The sequence below is a fragment of the Rhinatrema bivittatum genome, chromosome 6 (assembly GCF_901001135.1).
Source record: "Rhinatrema bivittatum chromosome 6, aRhiBiv1.1, whole genome shotgun sequence".
Lineage (NCBI taxonomy): Eukaryota > Metazoa > Chordata > Amphibia > Gymnophiona > Rhinatrematidae > Rhinatrema > Rhinatrema bivittatum.
The window spans coordinates 46,294,196-46,316,359 of NC_042620.1; the positions used below are offsets into that span (position 1 = coordinate 46,294,196).

The following is a 22,164-nucleotide window of genomic DNA, read 5'->3' on the forward strand; positions in this document are numbered from 1 at the left end:
ATTTACGGTAAGCAAACTTGATTTTCTGTGGATAAGTTCAACTTTAAATGAACTGGCTCGATTAGAAAAACTACTAAAGAATTATTTATTTAATTTATTTATTTTTATATACAGACATTTGATCAGGGATATCACATCGGTTCTACAATTATAGTAAGCAAACTTGCTTTCTCCATCAACAAGCAGGGCTGAAGCCATGACAATTGGAGAGTCCCAAGCTGAGGGGTGCAGCAGAACATTTACTGAAATAGCAACCCAGACCCCACCATGGAAAGTGGACTACTGGGTGAACAGTTTATGCAAAACTGCTTGTTTTTACTGTCACGTTTTGATAAATTGTGTAGATGGTAATGGAACACGGTGTGCACTAATGATCAAGTTGTAGCATTGCAGATTTCTTCAGTAGGTACTATACTCAGATGAGCCACTGATGCAGCCATAGCTCTCACCTGATGAGCCTCGATAGTCTGATCTGGATACCCACATGGCACAATGAGCTATACAGTCCATGAGCCAATTGGACAATGTTCATTTGGCTGCTGCTATGCCCTGTTAGTACTGTAAAGCAAATATCTGTGAGGACTGAATTTGTCTAGGTTCTTTTCTTCTAGTGGCTCTTTTACAGTCTAAAGAATGAAGGGCTTTTTCAACTTCAAGTGCATATGGTCGTGGGAATAAAGTAGGTAAGAGAATGGTTGATTAGTATGAAAAGCCAAATCCACCTTTAGTAAAAGCTCTGGGTGCATGTGGAGAACCATTCTATTGTGAAAAACCCGCAAGGATGGATCTACCAGGATGGATCAGAGAGGCACTGGACAGCTGTACCAGGGTATGCAAACCAAACTTGTCTAGGCCATGCTGAAGCAACAAGAATCAGTCAGGCCTCATCATAGAGAACTTTTTGTTCTGTCCTGATGATCAATGGGACTGTACATGAGATCTGCACTCTAGTTGAGTAGAAAAACATCCTGAGTGGATCTGAATTTGCTGGGCAGAATGGTGTAAAACCTGTCCACTTTTCTTTTTTCTGACTTGAAGATGTCGATTGCTAGAAGTTTCCCACAGGCTGAACAGTGTTTGCAGCTGATTGTTGCAGGGACCACTCATGTAAGGCAATCTGCTAAACATGTGAAAATTCCTGGAAGGCAGGCTGCTTGCAAGACAATTTGATATTTACGTGCTCATTACCTTATCTTTATCGCCTCCTGGCAAAGGGTCAGTGACTCCATGCCATCTTGTTTGTTCATGTAGAACATGGCAACCTGGTTGTCAGTTTCAATGAGAACACTCTTTCCCTGGAGGAAATGTGTAAGTTGTCAAAGCATATCTGACTGCTTGTAGTTTTAGAAGGCTGATCTGAAATTAGCTTTCTATTAACAACCAAGTCCCTTGAGCTTAGAAGGGGCCAGTGTGGGTTCCTTTTGTGGAGGCATCTGTTGCTAATATTACTTGGTGAAGAAGCAATTGAAATGTTGCCCCTTCTTGAAATATGAAGGTTTGTAGCCAAAGGTCTTGTTTCATTTCCTGAGAGACAACAAACATCATTAAAAGTTGAGCGAAAGCCCCACTACAGGAGACACATGTGAAGGTGGGTCAGTTGAACTACATGAACTGCTACTGCAATGTGTTCCAAAACTAGAATGTTTGTTTGTTACCTGGTTTGTATTCAAGTAGTTGATATAGAAGGGTCTTGAGTGTGTTCACCTGGTCTTGATGGGGAAGACTCCTTTCTAGCAGAGTAGCTCCTATGAATTTTATTCTCTGGGTTGGAATTAAGAGTATTTTTTGAAGTTTACCAGGAAACCCAATTATTGTAGGACCTGAAACGACTTCTGCAGAAGTGAAAACACCTTCCTGGAAATCTGCCATCACTAGTCTGCCATCTAAGTAAGAGATGATCTGGATGCCTTGATGAAGGTATGTTGCTACTACAGCAGGAGTATTCTGTACTGGTAATGGGAGGAGTCCACCACAAAATATAGATAAAGCCAGTAGTAGGAATTGATATATGAGCATAAGCATCCTTAAATCCAGAGCACATATCCATTGCCCCTTTTGGATGAAGGGGAGAATTGTGTGAAGAGTTCATTTTGAATTTCTCCCGGAGAAATTATTGCTCAAGCTTCTTAAATACAGGATGAGTCTCAATCCCTCAGCTTTCTTAGAGATAAGGAAGTAACAGGAATATAACCTTTGGCCATACTGCTGGTTTGGAATAGTTTCTATAGCTCACTGACTGAGAAGCAACTTTTTCAGGTAGAGATGTACACATTGAAACTGATCTGGATTGAAGCCTGAACGATAAGGAAGTGTGGGAAGTCAAGAAAAATATAAGCAGTATCCGGACACCACAATTTTGAGTGCACAGAGGTCTTTGGCAATTTTATACCATTCCTTCAGGTAGGGCTGAATCCTCCCACCTAGTGGGGAGGATGGCTAATAGGTTGTAAGATGGTGAAAAATTGCCCAGACTTTGGCTGGGCCTGTTGTGCCGCTTTAGGTTGATGGTGTTCTGTCGATTCTGGGCCAGAAGCTGTTGCTGCTGTAGAAGCTGAGACAGGATTTGGTACCTTAGAAATTGCCAGAAGGGGTATTTCTGGAAGTATGGTCAACATGAAGTACACCGTTCCTCTGAGCCAGCTGAGAGGGACTACACCTCCGGCATGTTGCACTTTGATTTGAGCAACATTTCCCTGAGATTTTCTCTGAAGAGATCTCCCATGCAGGAGATGTGTGCTAGCTTGTCATGGTCATCTCCCTGCAAGCCACTGGCTTGTAACCAAGCCATCAGATGAGCTCCTATGGAGGCTGAGGAAGAGCAGGCAGTCATGTCAAATGCTTCATAAATTGATAAGAGTAAGATGGTATATACACTCTTCCACATTAGAAATGCTGTGGATATGCCAAGGTGGTACAGCCTAATGGAAGAAATGGCTTCAGATTTAGCATGCAGTCATGCAAGTACTGAACTTTGTAGAATGGGTGAGCATAAATTCATGCACTGAGTATGGAACTCTGGAATACTTTAACAAAATTATCCAGTAACCTGGAGTCTTTCCCTGGTGGGAAATTCTCATTTTCTTTGCTCTTTTAAAATCTGATTCCACTACTACTGATTGATATACCACTCTGTATCCCAGTGATTTTTGTACTTTAGGTCTGGTTTTCTTTCTACTAGGACATAGAAAATCATGTTCTCCTGCAGAATATCATGAATCGGAATGCCTACCAATTCAGATGGGATCTCTAGAATTTGAAGACTAAAGGCTTTTGTGCAAGGATCCTTGTACTTAACATTGACTTCGAGTGCAGTTCCCAACTTGTTCAAAAACCTGGAATAAGGAAGGTCCTCCAGCGGAGACAAGTGTTCTGGATGTGCAGATAGGGAATCAGAATATCCCCAAACCCTCTTCAGATCCAAGGGAAGAGGGAACACTGAACCAGGACCCCAATGATGAATTTTGCAACCGAGGGGACCCTAGTAGTCTCAGAGGCATGTACTCCAGGTGAATCTTTTCAGGCTTTCTAGACTGCTGAAAGTGAGTGTCTGAATATGGAACCACCTTGTGTGGGATCTGATAGAGTATCCACTGACTGGGGAAGCTGGGATGCCTTTTTGCAGAAATAAACCTGATATCTTGGAAAGGAGTGGTTGGAGAGTACCCCTACCTCTTGGCATCCAAGGATAAGGAAAGGAAGTTTTTGTCAATTCTGCCATTTGATCCAAGGGCTGACATGCTCTTTGCCTGGGTTTTGGAGGTAGAATTTCTTCCTCTGATATCAGGATGGAGTCCCTTTGCACCTCCTCTGGACTTTTAAAGATCTGCTCCGGAGGTCAGTTTGAGGTAAAGGGACCATGGAACAGGTGGAATATGCTGTCTTTAAGTGAAGGCCTTGTTCCAACAATCTGAATGACATGGTCTGATGACTGGTGGGGGCAGGTGCATTACATCACCTTCTGCTCCCACAGATCCACCTTTCTGTATGGGTAAAGTAGAAACAGTTGAGTAGGCAGCACTGCTACATGGTGTGTCATTGATGGGACAGCCTGTTCCATGTCTCAGAGCATTACCAGTGCCGAGGCCGGAAAAAGATGCATCGGCTGCATCAATACCACTGATCGATGGTTTTTTCTGGACTGGGTGCACCATCGGCTCTGCAGAGCACTTTTTTCTTAGTTTTTGGTTTGCTTGACCTGGCCTGTTCCCCTAACAGGGGAGTCATAAGTGGAGCTCCTGCTCAACTCTACATCTGGGGAACATGAAGAGGTCCTGCTTCAGGAGGAGTCTTAACACGGTTCCTCCATTTTCCAGGCCCTGGACTTTTATGACCATTGAGACATACTGCCACAGTGACAGCAATTTGCCTGGTCATGGCACCAACAGAAATCATGTTCTTTGGTAACAGATATTTTCCTATTGCATATACAGTCTTTGAAACCACCCACTGTCTGCTTCTTGGAACCAGATGTTCTGCGAATAATTTTTTTTTTGTGTAGCACTGAAAAAGTGCTACCTGAGGAGCTACCAAGTAGCAAAGCAATACAAAATTTGAAAACAGGTATGAAAATATGATTATTAGGAAAAATTATCTAAAGAGAAAGGGTACACATCTGTGCTGAGTGAAGGCAAAAAGACTGAGGGACCTCACAAGGCAACATCTATCACCCATGGAGGGATTCCCACGCATGTTCAATAGAGCAAAAGCTCTATGAGCTTAGAGAGAAGGGTCCATTAGGTACTGGATGATGTCACATGTCATTGCTAATTCGGGCCCTGCTTGTCGATGGAGACACAGGCAAAAGTTTTAGTTATATAAAAAAGGCCAACAAGAAAAAAAAAGCCAGTAAATATTTAAAAATGCTTGTTTCTCTGCTCTGTCGCTTCTCCTGATTATGCTTTATTGTAAGATTTTTTAAATTATAGTTTTATACTTTTATTTTAACCAGAAGCACTTTTATAACAGACACTTGTTTTTAAGAATCTTTTTCCTGGCTTCATCCTATGTCTAATCTGTTCATGCTTTACATTTATCAATAAGATGCAGGTATGGGGTTTGGAAAGGAGTTAGCACAAGTGGAATTAACTTTAGATTCTTAAAAGTAGGAACAGCTATGTGGAAAGAGCTTTCAGAATCTCAGTGGTATCATTCTCCTCCAAAACTAAATATATCTAAATGGAAATAGGGGATATTCATGATTCTGTTCATTTAATTGAGTTACCTAGAAATCTGAGTTATTACCATTCCTTTAAGCACTCAGTAATTTTAAGCAATGAGTTTGACTGCTTATTCAATAAGCACATCCCCCGCACATTCTGGAAAGCATAGACATGAATTCACAGCTCAGCAATTAAAGGCACTCAATGAGGCTTGCAGAATACTTCTGCTATTAAATTTAAAACGTGTCGCCGGGTATCTGAAAAAGCACAATGTTACCTTATAATACAACGATTGAGGGAAAGTGATAAAAATATCTGTGTAAATTTCATAATTTCTTGAATAATAAATTTAACATAAAACAACTTCCCCAAACTATTTCAGAAATGAATTCTGGATACGATATTTTAGAATCTATTTTAAAACAGAACAAGAAAAGCATCCCATCTTACTGTCAAAAGTACCCTCCCCCCATATGAGTGACTTGGTATCCAAACAATTATATTTGCCTCAGCCTATCATCTTTGCAGCCTGAAGCTTGATTAGCTTTACTAAGAGTCTTGTTAAAGCAATGTTTTCAAAATATCACTAAAATCTACCTGCAGATACAATGAAATTACCAGCAGTTAATATTTAAGGTACAGTTTTTTTTAAAGGCTCTGGAATAAATAATTTCATGAATTCAATTTCAATAAAATCCAATGAATTGAGATGTATAACAATATGACAGATTTCAGGATCCTTCTTCCTTCTGCCCCATGCAGTCGCAAAAAGGAGAAAGTAACTTTTTGGCACACAGCTATATTCCACCCCAGTCTGGGGTTTTCTTCTGTGTGGGGTACCCGAATACCCCTTCACTTTGCCTCTGAGTGCTGAAGCACAAGCACAGCTTTCAGGATGGTTCCATGGGATTCTGCAGTGATGCCAATAAGAAACACTTCACAAACATCAAACCCCACACCTTTTTTTTAGTATTTTATTTAATATTTTGTGGTGTACAGAGCTGTATTTTAATGCAGCATACCAAGGGCCTTTTCAGCTTGGCTGATCAGCTTTAGTGAAGATAATGAACTTTGATTTAAAAAAAAAAAACAAAAGCTTCAATGCACCCTATGAATTCAGCCATCTGGAAATCTTTCTAGGTACATGCAGAGTCTTATCATATGTAGGCGTTTAATGCTATATATGCGGCACAAGAGAACAATTGAAAATAGTTTCGTTATTTTTAGCAGTTCATGGAAAGTAGTGTGCCCCCAGCTAGTTTTGACTCCTTGCTGGGCCTCGTAAAATGAGTTTCACATGGAAAACAGGCATTCTGACAGAGCATAACAGTGAGGAAAAGCACCACAAAGGGAAAGAAACAGTTCTTGACTTATACAATCTAGAGGTCTGTGGGATAGCTTCATATAGTAAGTGGCCTGGTGCTTAGAACAATGGACTCTGAATCAGAAGACCTATGTTTAAAAACCCTGCTTGTTCAGCAATATTCCCTATACTCTTGGGCAAGTATCTTCACCACCCATTGCCTAAATTGCCACTTAAAATAGTAAGCTCTCTTGGGACAGGCCCTGCATGTGATTTGTGTTAAAGCACCTTACTTTATGGACTATGGAAATGCCAAAATAATCAAAATAATCACCACCACCTCTGAAAAGATGAAATAGATATCAAACAGCATTTTAAACTTGTACAGGACATTCAATCAATATTCAATAATGCTAAAAGCAATTTTTTTTAATTGAAATAATGGACTCTGGATAAGTGGATAAGTGCAAGGTGATGCATATAGGGAAAAATAACCCATGCTATAATTACACAATGTTGGGTTCCATATTAGGTGCTACAACCCAAGAAAGAGATCTAGGTGTCATAGTAGATAACACATTGAAATCGTCGGTTCAGTGTGCTGCGGCAGTCAAAAAAGCAAACAGAATGTTGGGGATTATTAGAAAGGGAATGGTGAATAAAACGGAAAATGTCATAATGCCTCTGTATCGCTCCATGGTGAGACCGCACCTTGAATACTGTGTACAATTCTGGTCGCCGCATCTCAAAAAAAGATATAATTGCGATGGAGAAGGTACAGAGAAGGGCTACCAAAATGATAAGGGGAATGGAACAACTTCCCTACGAGGAAAGACTAAAGAGGTTAGGACTTTTCAGCTTGGAGAAGAGACGACTGAGGGGGGATATGATAGAGGTGTTTAAAATCATGAGAGGTCTAGAACGGGTAGATGTGAATCGGTTATTTACTCTTTCGGATAGTAGAAAGACTAGGGGGCACTCCATGAAGTTAGCATGTGGTACATTTAAAACTAATCGGAGAAAGTTCTTTTTTACTCAACGCACAATTAAACTCTGGAATTTGTTGCCAGAGAATGTGGTTCGTGCAGTTAGTATAGCTGTGTTTAAAAAAGGATTGGATAAGTTCTTGGAGGAGAAGTCCATTACCTGCTATTAAGTTCACTTAGAGAATAGCCACTGACATTGGCAATGGTAACATGGAATAGACAGTTTTTGGGTACTTGCCAGGTTCACATGGCCTGGATTGGCCACTGTTAGAAACAGGATGCTGGGCTTGATGGACCCTTGATCTGACCCAGTATGGCATTTTCTTATGTTCTTAATTCAGTTGGCAGTTAAAAAAAAAATTTTTTAATCCTCCATTTTCTCTTCCTGAAACTTTCCTTCCTACCAAGACAGCCAGCCTGGACCCCAAGACTTGTCCTCAATGCTGTTTCTTCAGGGTTTGCCATACTGGCAGCACATTTTTCCTCTCTCTCTTAGGATTGAGCAGGATGCCTTCACAAGAACTCCAACCCCTGCCAGTCCTATTGAACAGGAGACCAGAACTCAACTCTGCCACAAACTTTATGCTCTGTTTCTTTAGAAGATGAGCCCATTTACAATATGGAAAGACTCTCCTGCTTAAGCACTTCCCTCCCTACTGTGAATCAACCTAAACCAGAGCACCCCCACCTTAATTCACAAGGCAGGATGCATGATAAGTTTTCTGTTAATACAGCACATATTTTAAGAAATGAATTCTTAAATCTACAACTAAAGTAAAAACTGCACACATTCCAAAAAAGTAGAAAAAATATTTAGCAAGGAGATCTAAGCATTATATAATGCTTAGATCTCCCCATCTTTGTCATTATACCCATAATTCTTCTATCATTTTATAGAACTTAAGAATTTTAGATAATTTTACTGTATTTTATAATATTGAATTGTATTTTATGATATGTTGAATTTTTCATTGTATTTAATGTTTGTGCTTAGTTTTACTGAACTGTATTCCTTCTTTTATTGTAAACCGATGTGATATATACTTTGAATGTCGGTATATAAAAATAAATAAATAAAATAATAGAGCTGGCAGCAATCAAACAAGGGAATTGACATTTTGTGCAGTCTATATCAGGGCTTCCCAAAATGTCCTAGTAAATCCACAGCCAGTTGGGTTTTCAAGATATCTATATCAAATATGCATAAGAAATCAGTATACAGTGGAGACCAGCATATGCAAATTTATCTCATGCTTATACACCATGGGTATTCTGGTCTGGTCTGGTTGTGGGGTCCCCAGGACAGGTTTGGGAAGCCCCGATTCTAAATAGGGACAAATCCAACTTGATAATCTTTGGCTCAAACTAGGTAACAACTATAGTGTATGCTATATCAAACATAGTTCCATACTGCATCAGAAATATCTCATTGCTAATAATGGACAGCCGTATCCAACAATACATTTTAGCATAGAACAAAGTAACAGCCTCAGTCACTATTCAATGATTGTCCTCATTTTTATAATGCTGTCAAAAAGGTATGGCAGATGGAGTCCAGAGTTTAATGCTGATGATTAACCGCATTCTCTGGTGCAGCCCTGCTGTCAGATCTCTTGAGAAAGAAGTGTGTAAACAATTTAATTTTATTACAAGAGAAGAATAGTTACGCAGCAGAAAAAGCTGGTGACATGAATCCATCATTACACCTGTTCAGTTCCATTACTGAAGAAATGTTCTGTTTGAGAAACAGACCTGTTGAAGATGGCAAAGCAGACTGAATCGTTCTACTTGGGAAAAGCATAAACTGGAGAAAGCCACCTTAACGAAGGTGGCTTTTCTAACTGAAAGATCAATAATGATCCCATGCAAATCAGCAAGAGCTCTGTCTTCACCATGAACTGTAATATAAGCAGATCTACAGGGAACTATCACTGGCTGTTATTGAAATGATATCCGGTTATGCTCCGCATACCTACAACATCTTACTAAAATTAATTTGAATTAGTTTCAACAACTGGTGCAACTGCTCACAATTTTTAAACTTTCAGTAATTCAACCCCTTTTATTGTGGTTCTATGTGTCCAATATGTGCATACATTTTGCTGTAGAACTAGCTTGAAATCTGGTACAGTGGATATTAGGATTTAAAGTGGGCTTGGGTATATTGGTTATAAATACAGTGTTCTCGTATTTCTTTTCTTACTTAGCACAGTTACAGTAGAGAAAAACAGACAAAAGATCAGATAAAAGCATTGTACGCCAACATATCAGATTATAAAATGTGTTTGTTTGAAAGGTTAGGAAAAACAAACCCTAAAATAACTTTAAAACAAGAATAACCAATAAACCAAGAGGTTTGTTAAAGCATGCTTCACTACTGTTCAGCACCAAGATCTGGACAGCTCCTGCAATAAGGGCTTTTCTAATTGAAAGAGCAGAACCGATTACAAAACGATCTGTAGCGTTTGCACAACCACTAGTAAATAATGTGGTAGACAATATAGTTGAACGGGGTGAGTCTACAAGTGAAGATAATCAGCATTTTTTAAGGTCACAAAACAGAGGTGGGAGAAGAAATTGGGGTCCTCAAGCGAATATGGGGTACAGGTACAGGGGCCGGTATCAGAAGTACAAGTAATAAATGGATCGGTACAGGCACAGGGGCCGGTATCAGAAGTACAAATAATAAATGGTTCTGTAATTAATTTATCGTCCCGGGAGCTGTCTTGTATAGAGGTGGAGGTGTTAAATAAGGGATTATCTTTTGTCCCCACTGCAGAATATGACGCATTTGAGACAACAGTAGATCTTTTTAAGTTTTTTCGTAGATTAAAGTTAAAGAGATTTTTTGCAGATTGTGATCAAGTAGAGAGTCAGGAAAGGGATGTAAGGTTTGTGAAGCGATCAAAATGGATCCCTCCGGATCCTCAGGATCCGTTCATAACGGTCTTTGAGAAATTAGTATTAAAAAAATTGAAAGAATTGGAATTACAGCATCATCCAGTATACATGAATTTAACGAAGGAACAGAAGTTTGCATTAACCCAGTTACAACGGGATAAAAATATTATAATTAAACCTGCAGACAAGGGGGGTGCAACGGTTCTTATGAATAAAGAGATGTACACTAGGGAGGTTTACAGACAATTGCATGATGGGAATTTTTATCATCCCTTGGATGAAGATCCGTCGGAGGGTATTCAGATGGAGCTTTTTTCTCTTATACAGGGAGCGGTGAAAGGTAAGGTAATTGACAAGAAATTGGCAGATTATCTGTTTGTGGAGAACCCAGTTAGTCCAGTTTTTTATACGGTGCCGAAGGTACATAAAAACCTGTTGTCTCCGCCGGGAAGACCGATAGTTTCGGGTATGGGCTCATTATTTGAACCCATTTCTAAATATATGGATTCACTGTTACAGCCGGCTGTACGTAATATAAAATCATACATCAAAGATTCAGTGGACTTCATTAACAATGTATCACAATTAGAGGGAATACAAAATGATTGGTGGTTGGTGACAGCAGATATATCTGCATTATATACGAACATTCCTCAGGATTCTGCTGTTCATATTGTACGTGACAGATTAGAAACAATGGATATGTCCACAATGAAAAAAGACTTATTATTAAAGTTATCGTCAGTAATTCTCAATAAAAGTTTCTTCCAATTTGAAAATGATTTTTTCCATCAAATTAAAGGTATACCGATGGGGTCTTCAATGGCCCCATCGGTAGCCTGTTTATATGTGGCATCATTTGAGGAGGTCCACGTATATCAGTCTTGTTTCTGGAAAGAAATAGCTATTTGGAGACGATTTATTGACGACGTCTTTTTCATATTTAAAGGTACATATCAACGGCTGAGTTAAAGGATTGGATTAATTCACAGGATGCTAACTTACAGTTTGAATTTACGGAGAACAGGGATAGTGTGTCTTTTTTGGACATGAGGGTCTACAAAGATAGTGGGAGGTTATGTACTACGATCTATAGGAAACAGACGGATAGAAACACAACCTTAGAATTCTCTAGTTTTCACCCCAAGCGATTAAAAGAAAATATACCTACAGGGCAATTTTTGCGCCTAAGACGTCTTTGTACGACAGTGGAGGAATATAAGTTAAAATCCCAGGATATGTCAGCAAGATTCCTAGAGCGTGGATATACAAAAAAAGTAATCAAGAGGGCATTTAAACGCGCATTATATGCAAATAGGGACAATTTGTTAACAACAAGAGGGAAGGAACCTCTAACTAGAGTGGTATGTACACTTCCCTTTTCCCATTTGGGGTTCAATATCAAATCGATTGTGAACCAGTATTGGTCGGTTTTGCGTGATGAAGGGGTATTTGAAGAATCACCAATTTTTGCCTTTCGCAAGAATAGGTCCCTTAGAGATATATTAACTTCTTCGGTGCTCCCTATTCAGAGCGATGACCAAGAATCTAAGGGACAGTTTATATGCGAAGGCTGTCTGGCATGTCCATATGTCCAACAAGTCCAACAGGTTCATGTTCCATCCACAGGTGAGATTTATTATTTACCAAAATTTTTTAATTGTAAATCGGCTCAGGTAATTTACATGATTACTTGTCCCTGTGGGTTATTTTACATCGGACAGACGAAAAGAGTCATTAAAATCAGGATATTGGAACATATCAGTAATATCAGGATTAAAAAAGATAAAGCCCCATTAGTTTCTCATTGGCTCAAAAAGGGACATAAGGTAGAAGATTTGAGGTTTTGCGTGCTCTACCAATTGACATTACAACGTGGGGGAAATGTCTCTAGAGTTTTGACTCAAAAGGAGCAACGTTTCATTTACAAGTGGGGAACTGTGGAACCAGGGGGTCTCAATCAAGAGATAGAATGGAGTATTTTTTTATGAATCCCCGTCCATTTAGGATTTGGCGTCCTGGTTGCTAGGTGATAATATGGAGCTGTTATATCGCGATATTTTAGGGTATTGCAATGGCGCGGGGAAGCTTGAAAAAGAACCGGTAATAGGAAGTAGGTAGTGCGCAGCCGCGGCGTTTCTGTCGAGGAGAGATGTCTTTGAAGTATGGTGGTTCTCAAGTTTTGAAATAAGGTGGTTTATATACAATAAAGTAAGTGATTTTTGTTTGTAATTTTCGGATAGAAGATAACCTTTGGATAGGGTAGGTTAAAGATGGTTTGAAAGTGATTTTGGGTGATGTTTGTTACAGAGGATGATATGATGGAATAATGGTCGGCAAGTGCTATGAAATACTTGTTTGAGAACATAATGGAATAATATAGTGACATCATTTTCAGGTTAGTACAACGGTTGAAAAAAATGAGAGCTGGTCGTGTGGGGACATTGTGCAGCTTGCAAATATTGTTTTCTGCTTTTTATTTTTGAATTTGTATAGACGTAAAGCAGTTTCTGATGAAATAGACAACGGTAAAGCAGTTTTTGAAGAAATACATAGCGGTTTAAATGGAAGTTATAGCATTGGAGCATGGGTAAGTGCAGTGATGATGGTAACAATGACTAGGGAAATAAAAGATAATTTTTTCAAATTGTTTTAAAAAATTTTTTAATTATTTATTAGGAGGAAGAGCATTGGTGTAATAGATGCACGCATTCACATGGTACATGTTTTTGTTCTAAGGTTTCCGGTAATGCTGAAATTTGGGCAGTGAAGTTGAGATTCATGATTGAAAATTATTATGTGAACAAAATCCTCTGAAGAAACCAACGGGAGAAACAGGAGCTTCCTGTCGGGATAAGATTAAAGAAATTGTAATATCGATTGTGTTGGAATACAAGCTATGAATTTCATGAAAATGAGAACGGCAACCTAATAAGGAACTCAGATGGGATATAAGCAAAGAGTATTGTAATGTTCATTATGTTAGGATGTAACTTATGAAATATGAAAGTAATAAGGGTAATTTAATAAGGAACTCTAATTATAAATGATTGTTTACATCAGTAAAGGAAACTTGTGTTAAATATAACAGAGGTAGAAATTGGGATATTTAGTAAAAGAGGAGTAGGTTTACATTGTAAATTAGGGAATGTTGCAATAGTATTGTTAAAGTGTAACAAGTTTGTATTGTCAGATTTTAACAGTTTATTGTTGTGTGAGTGAATGTGGTGTGTATGGGTGATATAAACAGATATGTGTTATGTTTTTAAAGGTTTGTTAAAGAATAAACATTGAAGATAAATTTCATTGAAATACACGGGTATATTGTTTGTAACACCCATGCTCTAAGCCATGTTTCACTTTTATTGTTAATTTAGATTCCTTGCAATTTGATTATTTCACTAGATCAACATAATTCTTCAAAGATACTGAGATACATGAGCTTTGAAGGCCACATATATCCCTTTCTAAGATTCAATCATCTTTGGATCATTTTTATGATGGTCTAAAAAGCTTTTACAACCTGCAGAGAATCCAGTTTTCTACCCAACACAGCAACTGTTCCCTCTAACCTGTGAGTGTGTATACAGGTTGTGAACCCTGCACACATGGTAAGTGTGCACAAGAAATCCCAACATTATTTACATTATACTGGATTGTAGCACACAGATTAATTTGGCTTATGAGAATTTGTTCAACTGAAAAGTTGTGCACACTTAGCCTTTCAAAAATTAGAGGAACAATTGTTCTCTACTACCTAAGTTAAGCAGTTTAAAAGTTATTTTAAAAAGTACTTACTACTGGAATGACATGAGTGACTCCATCACCACTGTCTATAACCGTACCAGTCAATGTGCGTTCTCCTACTTGCCGTGATGTCCAGGATGCAGCTAAGGCAAGAACAGCCTTTTAAAAGAAACACACAACAAAGTTTTGTTTTATGTTGGCATATAGATTTTTTCTTTAAACAAAGAGAAAAAATGATGGCATTTGCTCCTTTTGTTAATATATTAGGTCCTGAAAGAAATATTTTTTTTGTGGCCTGGTAATTTCTTCCTGCTTGTTTGCGCTTCCATATCATGAAGCCATGGGCCTTCATTTATTTAAAACATTTCTATCCACCAATCTATAGTCCTAGGCTGGTTACAAAATAAGCTTAGAACAGACACAAACTAAATTATTAACAGAGAAAACTAAAACATCACTGCAAAATCAGATCATAATCATAAAAGTATCAGAAAAAACTGCATTAGCACTTCCCACATGCTTCTTCAAAGAGATATCCTTTTCCTACAAGTATTTGCAACTAATGGGGAGGGGAGTTGCCTATATTTCTCTCTCCTTCCCAGATCACTTTATCCAGTCATCACTGTGACATTCCTTGGCCGAGTATCAGACTGCAGCTTCTTCTGGATTCTAGATAATGTGGGCCTAAAGTTTGACCAGGCTCTTAATCCATCCCAACTGCTTGGAGCAGTGAATGCCGCCTCTGCAGCATTCCCAGTCCTGGCTGACCCAGCAACTAAACCCAGGTCTTCCGCATGGCAGTGCACAGCCTTTGCCACTGAGCCACTAAAACGAGTATATGTGCTGTTGTGATCTGTGAGTGCATCTCTCTCTATAAGATTAGTTATTAGTGCTCCGGGTAATCACTGTCCTGTCTTTGCATGCGAGATGCAATGACATCACCTGGAGCAGAGAGACGGGGACTGCAGGCAGAGAGGGAGGCGTGCGGGGCCAGAGAGTGCAGCCACGGCGCTAAGCAACACAGTTGGTGGGGGTTTTCCAGCCTCACCAGCAAAATACACCCCCCCCCCCCAAAAAAAAAAAAAAAAAGACTCACCAGCAGAATCAGAGCTGAAGAGAAATGCTGCAGGCGGAAGTCCCAGGCCCCAGCAACTGCTGATGTCATTGGCACCCAAGTGGGAAGGGACTAGGAAAGGGACGGGCCAGAGCAGGGAGCGTAAGAAGGGGGAGGGGAGGGAATTGCTGGTAGCAGTGGCGAGTGAGGAAAGTGAGGAGCAATGGGGAGCGTGGAGGAAGGCGTGCACATCACCCCAATGACACCTGCAATGTCCCTCAAGCACACACAACCTACTCTCCAAGCACCCCACCTAAGAACCCATACCCTCACACACAAATAAGCACCCACATGTGTAACCCCAACCCACACGCATGCCTACCCCAACCCATTTGCACATACACACATGAACTCCCCCGTGCATACACACCCCCACCTCTTCACATACACCCCAACTCCTCCACACAGACCACCAACCCCCAAATCAACCCAAACTCCTCCACTTCCACATGCCCAGCCATTCCCCAATACACACACACACACACATCTTCAGTGATTCCCCAACATATACCCACTACTCACACTAACCCCATAAACATACACACAATCCACCCCTTACATACCTGGGAGGTGAAGGGACAAAATTGTGAGGGGGATATAGCAAATGTTGCGTACCTCTAACAGGTATTCTCACAGGACAGCAGGATGTTAGTCCTCACATATGGGTGACATCACAGGATGGAGTCAAATCACGGAACACTTCTGTCAAAGTTTCTAGAACTTTGACTGGCCCCTACTGGGCATGCCCAGCATGGCACTAACCCTGCAGCCAGCAGGGTCTCCCCTTCAGTCTTGTTAAAAAGCTACAGGTAGTGCCGAAAATAAAGAAAACATTACGAACCCACCACCATGGGGCAGCGGGCGGGTTTCGTGAGGACTAACATCCTGCTGTCCTGTGAGAACACTTGTTACAGGTAAGCAACATTTGCTTTCTCACAGGACAAGCAGGATAGTAGTCCTCATATATGGGTGAGTACCGAGCTGAGGATGTCCAAGCATGCACCAAATGTACTCAGGTGTGCAAGGCACTAGGCCTGGGATGAAATTTGGCAGAGGGCATCCTGAACCCCACCGGTCAGGTGGAAGGGTGTTGGTACGTCACGTTGTAAATAGGTTGCACAAGACAGACTGGCCGAAGATGGAATCTTGTCTTCTGACTTTGTCTAAGCAATAATGGGCTGCAAAGGTATGGAGAGAACTCCAGGTGGCAGCCCTGCAAATGTCAGGAAGCAGCACAGAGTGTAGGTGTTCTACTGAAGTTGCCATGGCCCTCACAGAGTGTGCTTTAACATGGTCTTGAAGTGGAATGCCTGCTTGCTGATAGCAAAAGGATATGCAGTCCGCCAACCAGGAGGAGAGAGTCTGTTTACCCACAGGCTGCCCCAGTTTGATAGGATGGAAAGACACAAACAATTGAGTGCTTTTCCTATGGGCAGCTGTACGGTCTAGGAAGAATGCTAGAGCCCTTTTGCAGTCAAGGGTATGCACAGCCTGCTCTCCTGGATTGGAATGGGGCCTGGGAAAAAAGGTAGGTAGTATAATGGATTGATTGAGATGAAACTCCGAAACTAGCTTAGGCAAGAATTTAGGGTGTGTGCAGAGTACTGCCCTGTCCTTCAGAAGTTTAGTGTAAGGCGGATAGGTAACTAGAGCCTGTAATTCACTAACTCTGCGAGCAGAAGTGATTGCCAAAAGTAAAAATCACTTTCCATGTGAGATATCGAAGGTCACAGGATTGGAGAGGCTCGAATGGTGGTTTCATGAGCCGACCCAAAACTAGGTTGAGGTCCCAAGAAGGGGCCGGAAGATGCAGAGGCGGCTTGAGGTTAAGCAAGCCCTTCAAAAAACATGTAACAAGGGGTTGTACTGATATGGGAACATCCAACACCTTTATGGAAGGCGGCTACCGCACTGACATGCATCCTGATGGAGGACGTTTTTAGACCCGACTCTGACAAGTGCCAGAGATAGTCCAGAAACTTCGTGATTGGACAAGTAAAGGGGTCAAGGGACTGAGAAGAGCACCATGACATAAACCTGGTCCATTTGTAAGAATAAGATTTTCTCATGGAAGGCTTCCGTGAAGCAATCAGGACATGGGAAACTGGTTCAGAAAGGTTAAGTGGCTGAAGGATTAACCTTTCAACATCCATGCAGTCAGGGACAAGGCTTGAAGATTTGGGGTGGCGTAGGCACCCGCCGTTTTGAGTGATTAGAAACAGGTCCTTTCCCAAGGGAATGTGCCTGCGAATGGAGAGATCCTGAAGTATTGGAAACCACACTTGGCGAGGCCAGTGAGGTGCTATCAGGATCATGAGTCCCTTGTCCTGTCGTAACTTCACGAGAGTCTTCGAGAGAAGTGGAGGGAATGCATATAAGAGACCAGTTGCCCATGAGAGGGAGAACGCATCTCTTGGCTGTGAGTGTTAGCCGCGAGTGAGAGAGCAGAAGTTGTCTACTTTGCGATTTTGAGGTGACGCAATGAGGTCTATTTGAGGATAACCCCATTGTTGGAAGATCAAGTTCGCTACTGAGGGGTTGAGAGACCACTGGTGCGGTTGAAAGGTGCGACTCTGCTTGTCTGCCAACACATTGTCCACTCCCAGCAAGTAGGTGGCCCTGAGGTACATCGAGTGGGAGAGGGCCTCCGCCCATATCTGTGCAGCTTCCTGACACAGAAGGTAGGAACCCGTCCTTCCCTGTTTGTTGATGTACCACATGGCCACCTGGTTGTCTGTCTGGATCAGGATGACTTGATTGGAGAGGCGATCCTGGAGAGAAAGTTCAGATGGTAACCCTGAGCAATTATCACCAGTACCCATTGGTCTGAAGTGATTGAGTGCCATATGTTGTTGAAGTGGCACAGTCGACCTTCCCCTGGTATGTGAGGCAATGGAAGCTGGCTGCTGCTCTCTAGATAGAAGTCAAAAACCTGAAGCGGGACCTGGTTGAGGAGCTGCTTGCGGTTTTTGTTTCCGTGTCTGACGAGACTGGGCTTTTTGAAAAGGTCTTGTGGAACGGGATCTGGTTAGTAGCGGGTAGGACTTCTTCGGGCGGAAGAATGACTTCTCAGAGTCCTTTCGGAAGGGCTGTTTTGAAGAGTAGTCAGAAGGCATCAGAGAGCTGTCTTAGGGTCTCATGATGGTCCTTAGGTTCCACCACCGTCCGTTGAATCTGTTAGCCAAACAGATTATCTCCTACACAGGGTAGGTCGGATAATCTGTCTTGTACCTCAGGGCGAAGGTCGGAAGACTTGAGCCAGGCCCATCGCCTTGCCGAAATAGCGGCTGCAGATACCATAGTAGCAGTGTCAAAGATATCGTAAGATGATCTGATCTCATGCTTGCCTGCCTCAAAACCCTAGTTTACTAGGGTTTGGAGCTGATCTTGAAATTACTGAGGCAGGGAGTCTGTGAAATCATGTATCTGCTTAAAAATGACCCTATTATATTGGGTCTTATAGAGCTGATAAGCAGCGATTCGGGAGATGAGCATTGATCCTTGGAAGATACGGCGACCAATGGCATTTAGAAACTTCTGTTCCTTGCCAGGGGGAAAAGAAGTGTGAGGCTTTGATCTCTTTGCTCTTTTCTGTGCAGATTCTACCACTACAGATTGGTGATCCAATTGAGGTTTCTGAAAACCCGGAGCTGACTGCACCAAATAGGTTGTGTCCGCTTTTCTGTGGATTGGAGCAATGGAGCCAGGATGTTCCCAGCTCTTCTTCAGGAGATCCAGAAGAACCTGGTGGACAGGGATGGAGGTTATTACCTTGGGAGCATCCAGGAATTGTAGCAACTCCATCATCTGATGTCTATCATCCTGTTCAGTCTGTAATTGGAAGGGAACCAATTTAGACATTTCCTTCACAAAACGTATAAAGCAAAGGTCACCTGGAGGAGAATGCTTTCTACTTTCAGTGGGTGAAGTTGGTGAAGGCAAATCGGTATCTGGGAGGAATCATCAGTCCAGGTGTCATAGGAATCAGCACCTGCCCCTCTAGGAACTAGAGGAGGACGGGGTGGTGGGATACCCAAGGGTCCTGTTCTAGGCTCCGAATGAGTCGAAGGAATAATTGGAGGCACCGATGAAGGCATCGAAGGCACCGGCGCAAGCATCGAGGGCATCGATAGATGGCTCGGTGGCGCCGACGGGCATATCGGCACCTATGGTTGGACCGATGGCGATGGACGTATCAGCATCGATGGCTGAGGCAGAACTCCCGATGGAAGGATGCGGAACTGTGTTTCTCCTCCCGATGACAGAGTAAGTGGGGAGGGCACCGGAGCCATCGGTGACCCAGGGTCCATCGGTGGAAAAGCGGCAATGAGCGCTTCCATCCTGGAGAGCAGCGGTGCCAACGCTGCCGGAATCAGGTCGGTGGTCGGTTCCACAATCTGTACCGGTGTCTGTGGAACCTGGAGTCATTGCATCGCCTTGTCGATGGCCTCCTGAACCATCCGGTCCAGTTCTTCTCGGAGACCCGGAGCAAGCAGCCCCAGCTCCGTAACAGAAGAAGGAGGCAGAGGTATGTGTTAAAGGCGGAGTCGTGGCTCCCGATAACCTGTCGGGTGAGGGTTGCCTCGGTGACCTGGTCACCGAAAAGGTCGGTGCCTTTTCTGGATGGGGTTTCTTCGACAGTGGCTCGGACGATGGCAAGGTCGATTTCGCTCACTCGATGGTTTGAGACTTTCAATGGCGATGTTTGTCTCTGCGATCCCCTCGGTCCTGAGGGGGAGTAGAGGGTGTTGAAGGCCGAGATGTCGTCGATGCCGGACGGTCACCGGCCGGTGGTCGATGTTGGCACGAAGTTGACAGACGGTTCTGATGACGTCTATGCAATGGACGGAGTCGGGGTTTGAGCACGGAAGAGAAGTGCCATCTTCTCCATTCTGGCTTTGTGACCTTTTGGTGTCATTAGGGCACATTTGGTGCAGGTCAAGACATAGTGCTCTCGTCCAAAACACATTACACATAATTTATGGGGGTCTGTGATGGACATGGTGCGATTACAATCCGGGTACCGACGGAACCCTGATGCCATGGCAAAAATTGAGCCACGGTATGGTCGATGGCCAGTAGGCCGCGAGGGCCAAACTAGACGGTAATCAACGGAGAACGGGTAAAAACTTACTAAAGTACTGCGGTTTGAAAAAGTTAAAGTAGGGACCCCTGTGGGGCAAATTAACTTTTAGTAATTCCGTGAGGAAAATTCCTGTCAGGAATCTCTGCAGAGCTCCTTAACCGCGAGGCTACTGCTGTGTGGAAAAAAGAAGACTGAAGGGGGACCCCTGCTGGCTGCAGGGTTAGTGCCATGCTGGGCATGCCCAGTAGGGGCCAGTCAAAGTTCTGGAAACTTTGACAAAAGTGTTCCGTGATTGGGCTCCATCCTGTGATGTCACCCATATGTGAGGACTACCAACCTACTTGTTCTGTGAGAACCACCTAAGCAAAGAAATAGTTTAATCTTTCTGAGATGGCCTTATCTTCTCTAAGTGCCCCTTTAACCCCTCGATCATCTATCGGTCCAACTGACTCCCTCACAAGCTTTCTGCTTCGGATATATTTTAAAAAGTTTTTACTGTGAGTTTTTGCCTCTACAGCCAAGTACTTTTCAAATTCTCTCTTAGCCTGTCTTATCAATGTCTTACATTTAACTTGCCAACTCTTATGCATTATCCTATTTTCTTCTGTTGGATCCCTCTTCCAATTTTTGAATGAAGATCTTTTGGCTAAAATAGCTTCTGTCACCTCACCTTTTTTTTTTTTTTTGTTTTAAATATTTTATTGATGTACACAGCTTACAAAAATACAACAGGCATTAAACAAACCAGTAATGAGCAGTGTTTTCACCTCACCTCTTAACCATGCTGGTAATCGTTTTGCCTTCCTTCCACCATCCTTAATGTGTGGAATACATCTGGACTGTGCTTCTAGGATGTTTTTTTTTTTTTTTTTTTTTTTTTTTAACAATGGCCACGCCTCTTGCACACATTTTACCTTTGTAGCTGCTCCTGTCAGTTTTTTTTTTTTTGTTTGCTTTTTGTTTTTTTAACTGTTTTTCTCATTTTATCAGTTTCTCTTTTGAAAGTTTAGCACAAGAGCCGTGAATTTGCTTATTGTCCCCCTTCCAGTCATTAATTCAAATGTTATCATATTATGATCACTATTGCCAAGCGGCCCCACCACCATTACCTCTCTCACCAAATCCACCAAACCACATCTAAAATGGCTCCCTCTCTTGTAGGTTCCTGAACCTATTGCTCCATAAAGCTGTCATTTATTCCATCCAGGAATTTTATCTCTCTAGCATGTCCTGATGATACATTTACCCAGTCAATACTGGGGTAATTGAAATCTCCCATTATTAGTGCACTACCAATTTGGTTAGCTTCCCTAATTTTTCTTAGCATTTCACTATCCATCTCACCTTCTTGGCCAGGTGGACAGTCGTATATTCCTATCACTAGAGTATTCCCTAACACACAAGGGATTTCTACCCATAAAGATTTGATTGTGCATTTAGTCTCATGCAGGATGTTTATCCTGTTGGACTCCATGCCATCCCGGACACAAAGGGCCACACCGCCTCCCGGGTGCTCCTCTGTTATTGTGATATAATTTGTACCCCGGTATAGCACTGTCTCATTGGTTATCCTTCGTCTACCATGTCTCTGAGATGCCAATTAAGTCTATGTCATCATTCACTGCTACAAATTCTAATTCTCCCATCTTACTTAGACTTCTGGCATAAGAGTAGATTATTTCCTTACCACTTAAAGGATTTAAATACACACATTTGATTTAAGTTCTTACTAACTACCTCCCTGACCAAAAAGACTGCCCAAGGTTGTGTACAACAAAATAAAATTACAGTATATAACAATGCACAACTAATTAAAATCTAAAATGAGACCCACCAGGTACTGGGCAGTTAACTTTACATCTTCTAGA

The 22,164-nt window shown here is 41.8% G+C and overlaps 1 protein-coding gene across 1 annotated transcript in view; it reads right to left on the reverse strand.

Moving 5' to 3' along the window:
• Positions 1-22,164, reverse strand: part of ACTR3 (actin related protein 3) — a 140,274-nt gene that overhangs the window by 40,122 nt on the left and 77,988 nt on the right. Inside the window, exon 6 of the mRNA XM_029605349.1 lies at positions 14,148-14,255. Within this exon, the coding sequence (XP_029461209.1) occupies positions 14,148-14,255 (108 nt within the window). The remainder of the gene's footprint in view (positions 1-14,147; positions 14,256-22,164) is intronic.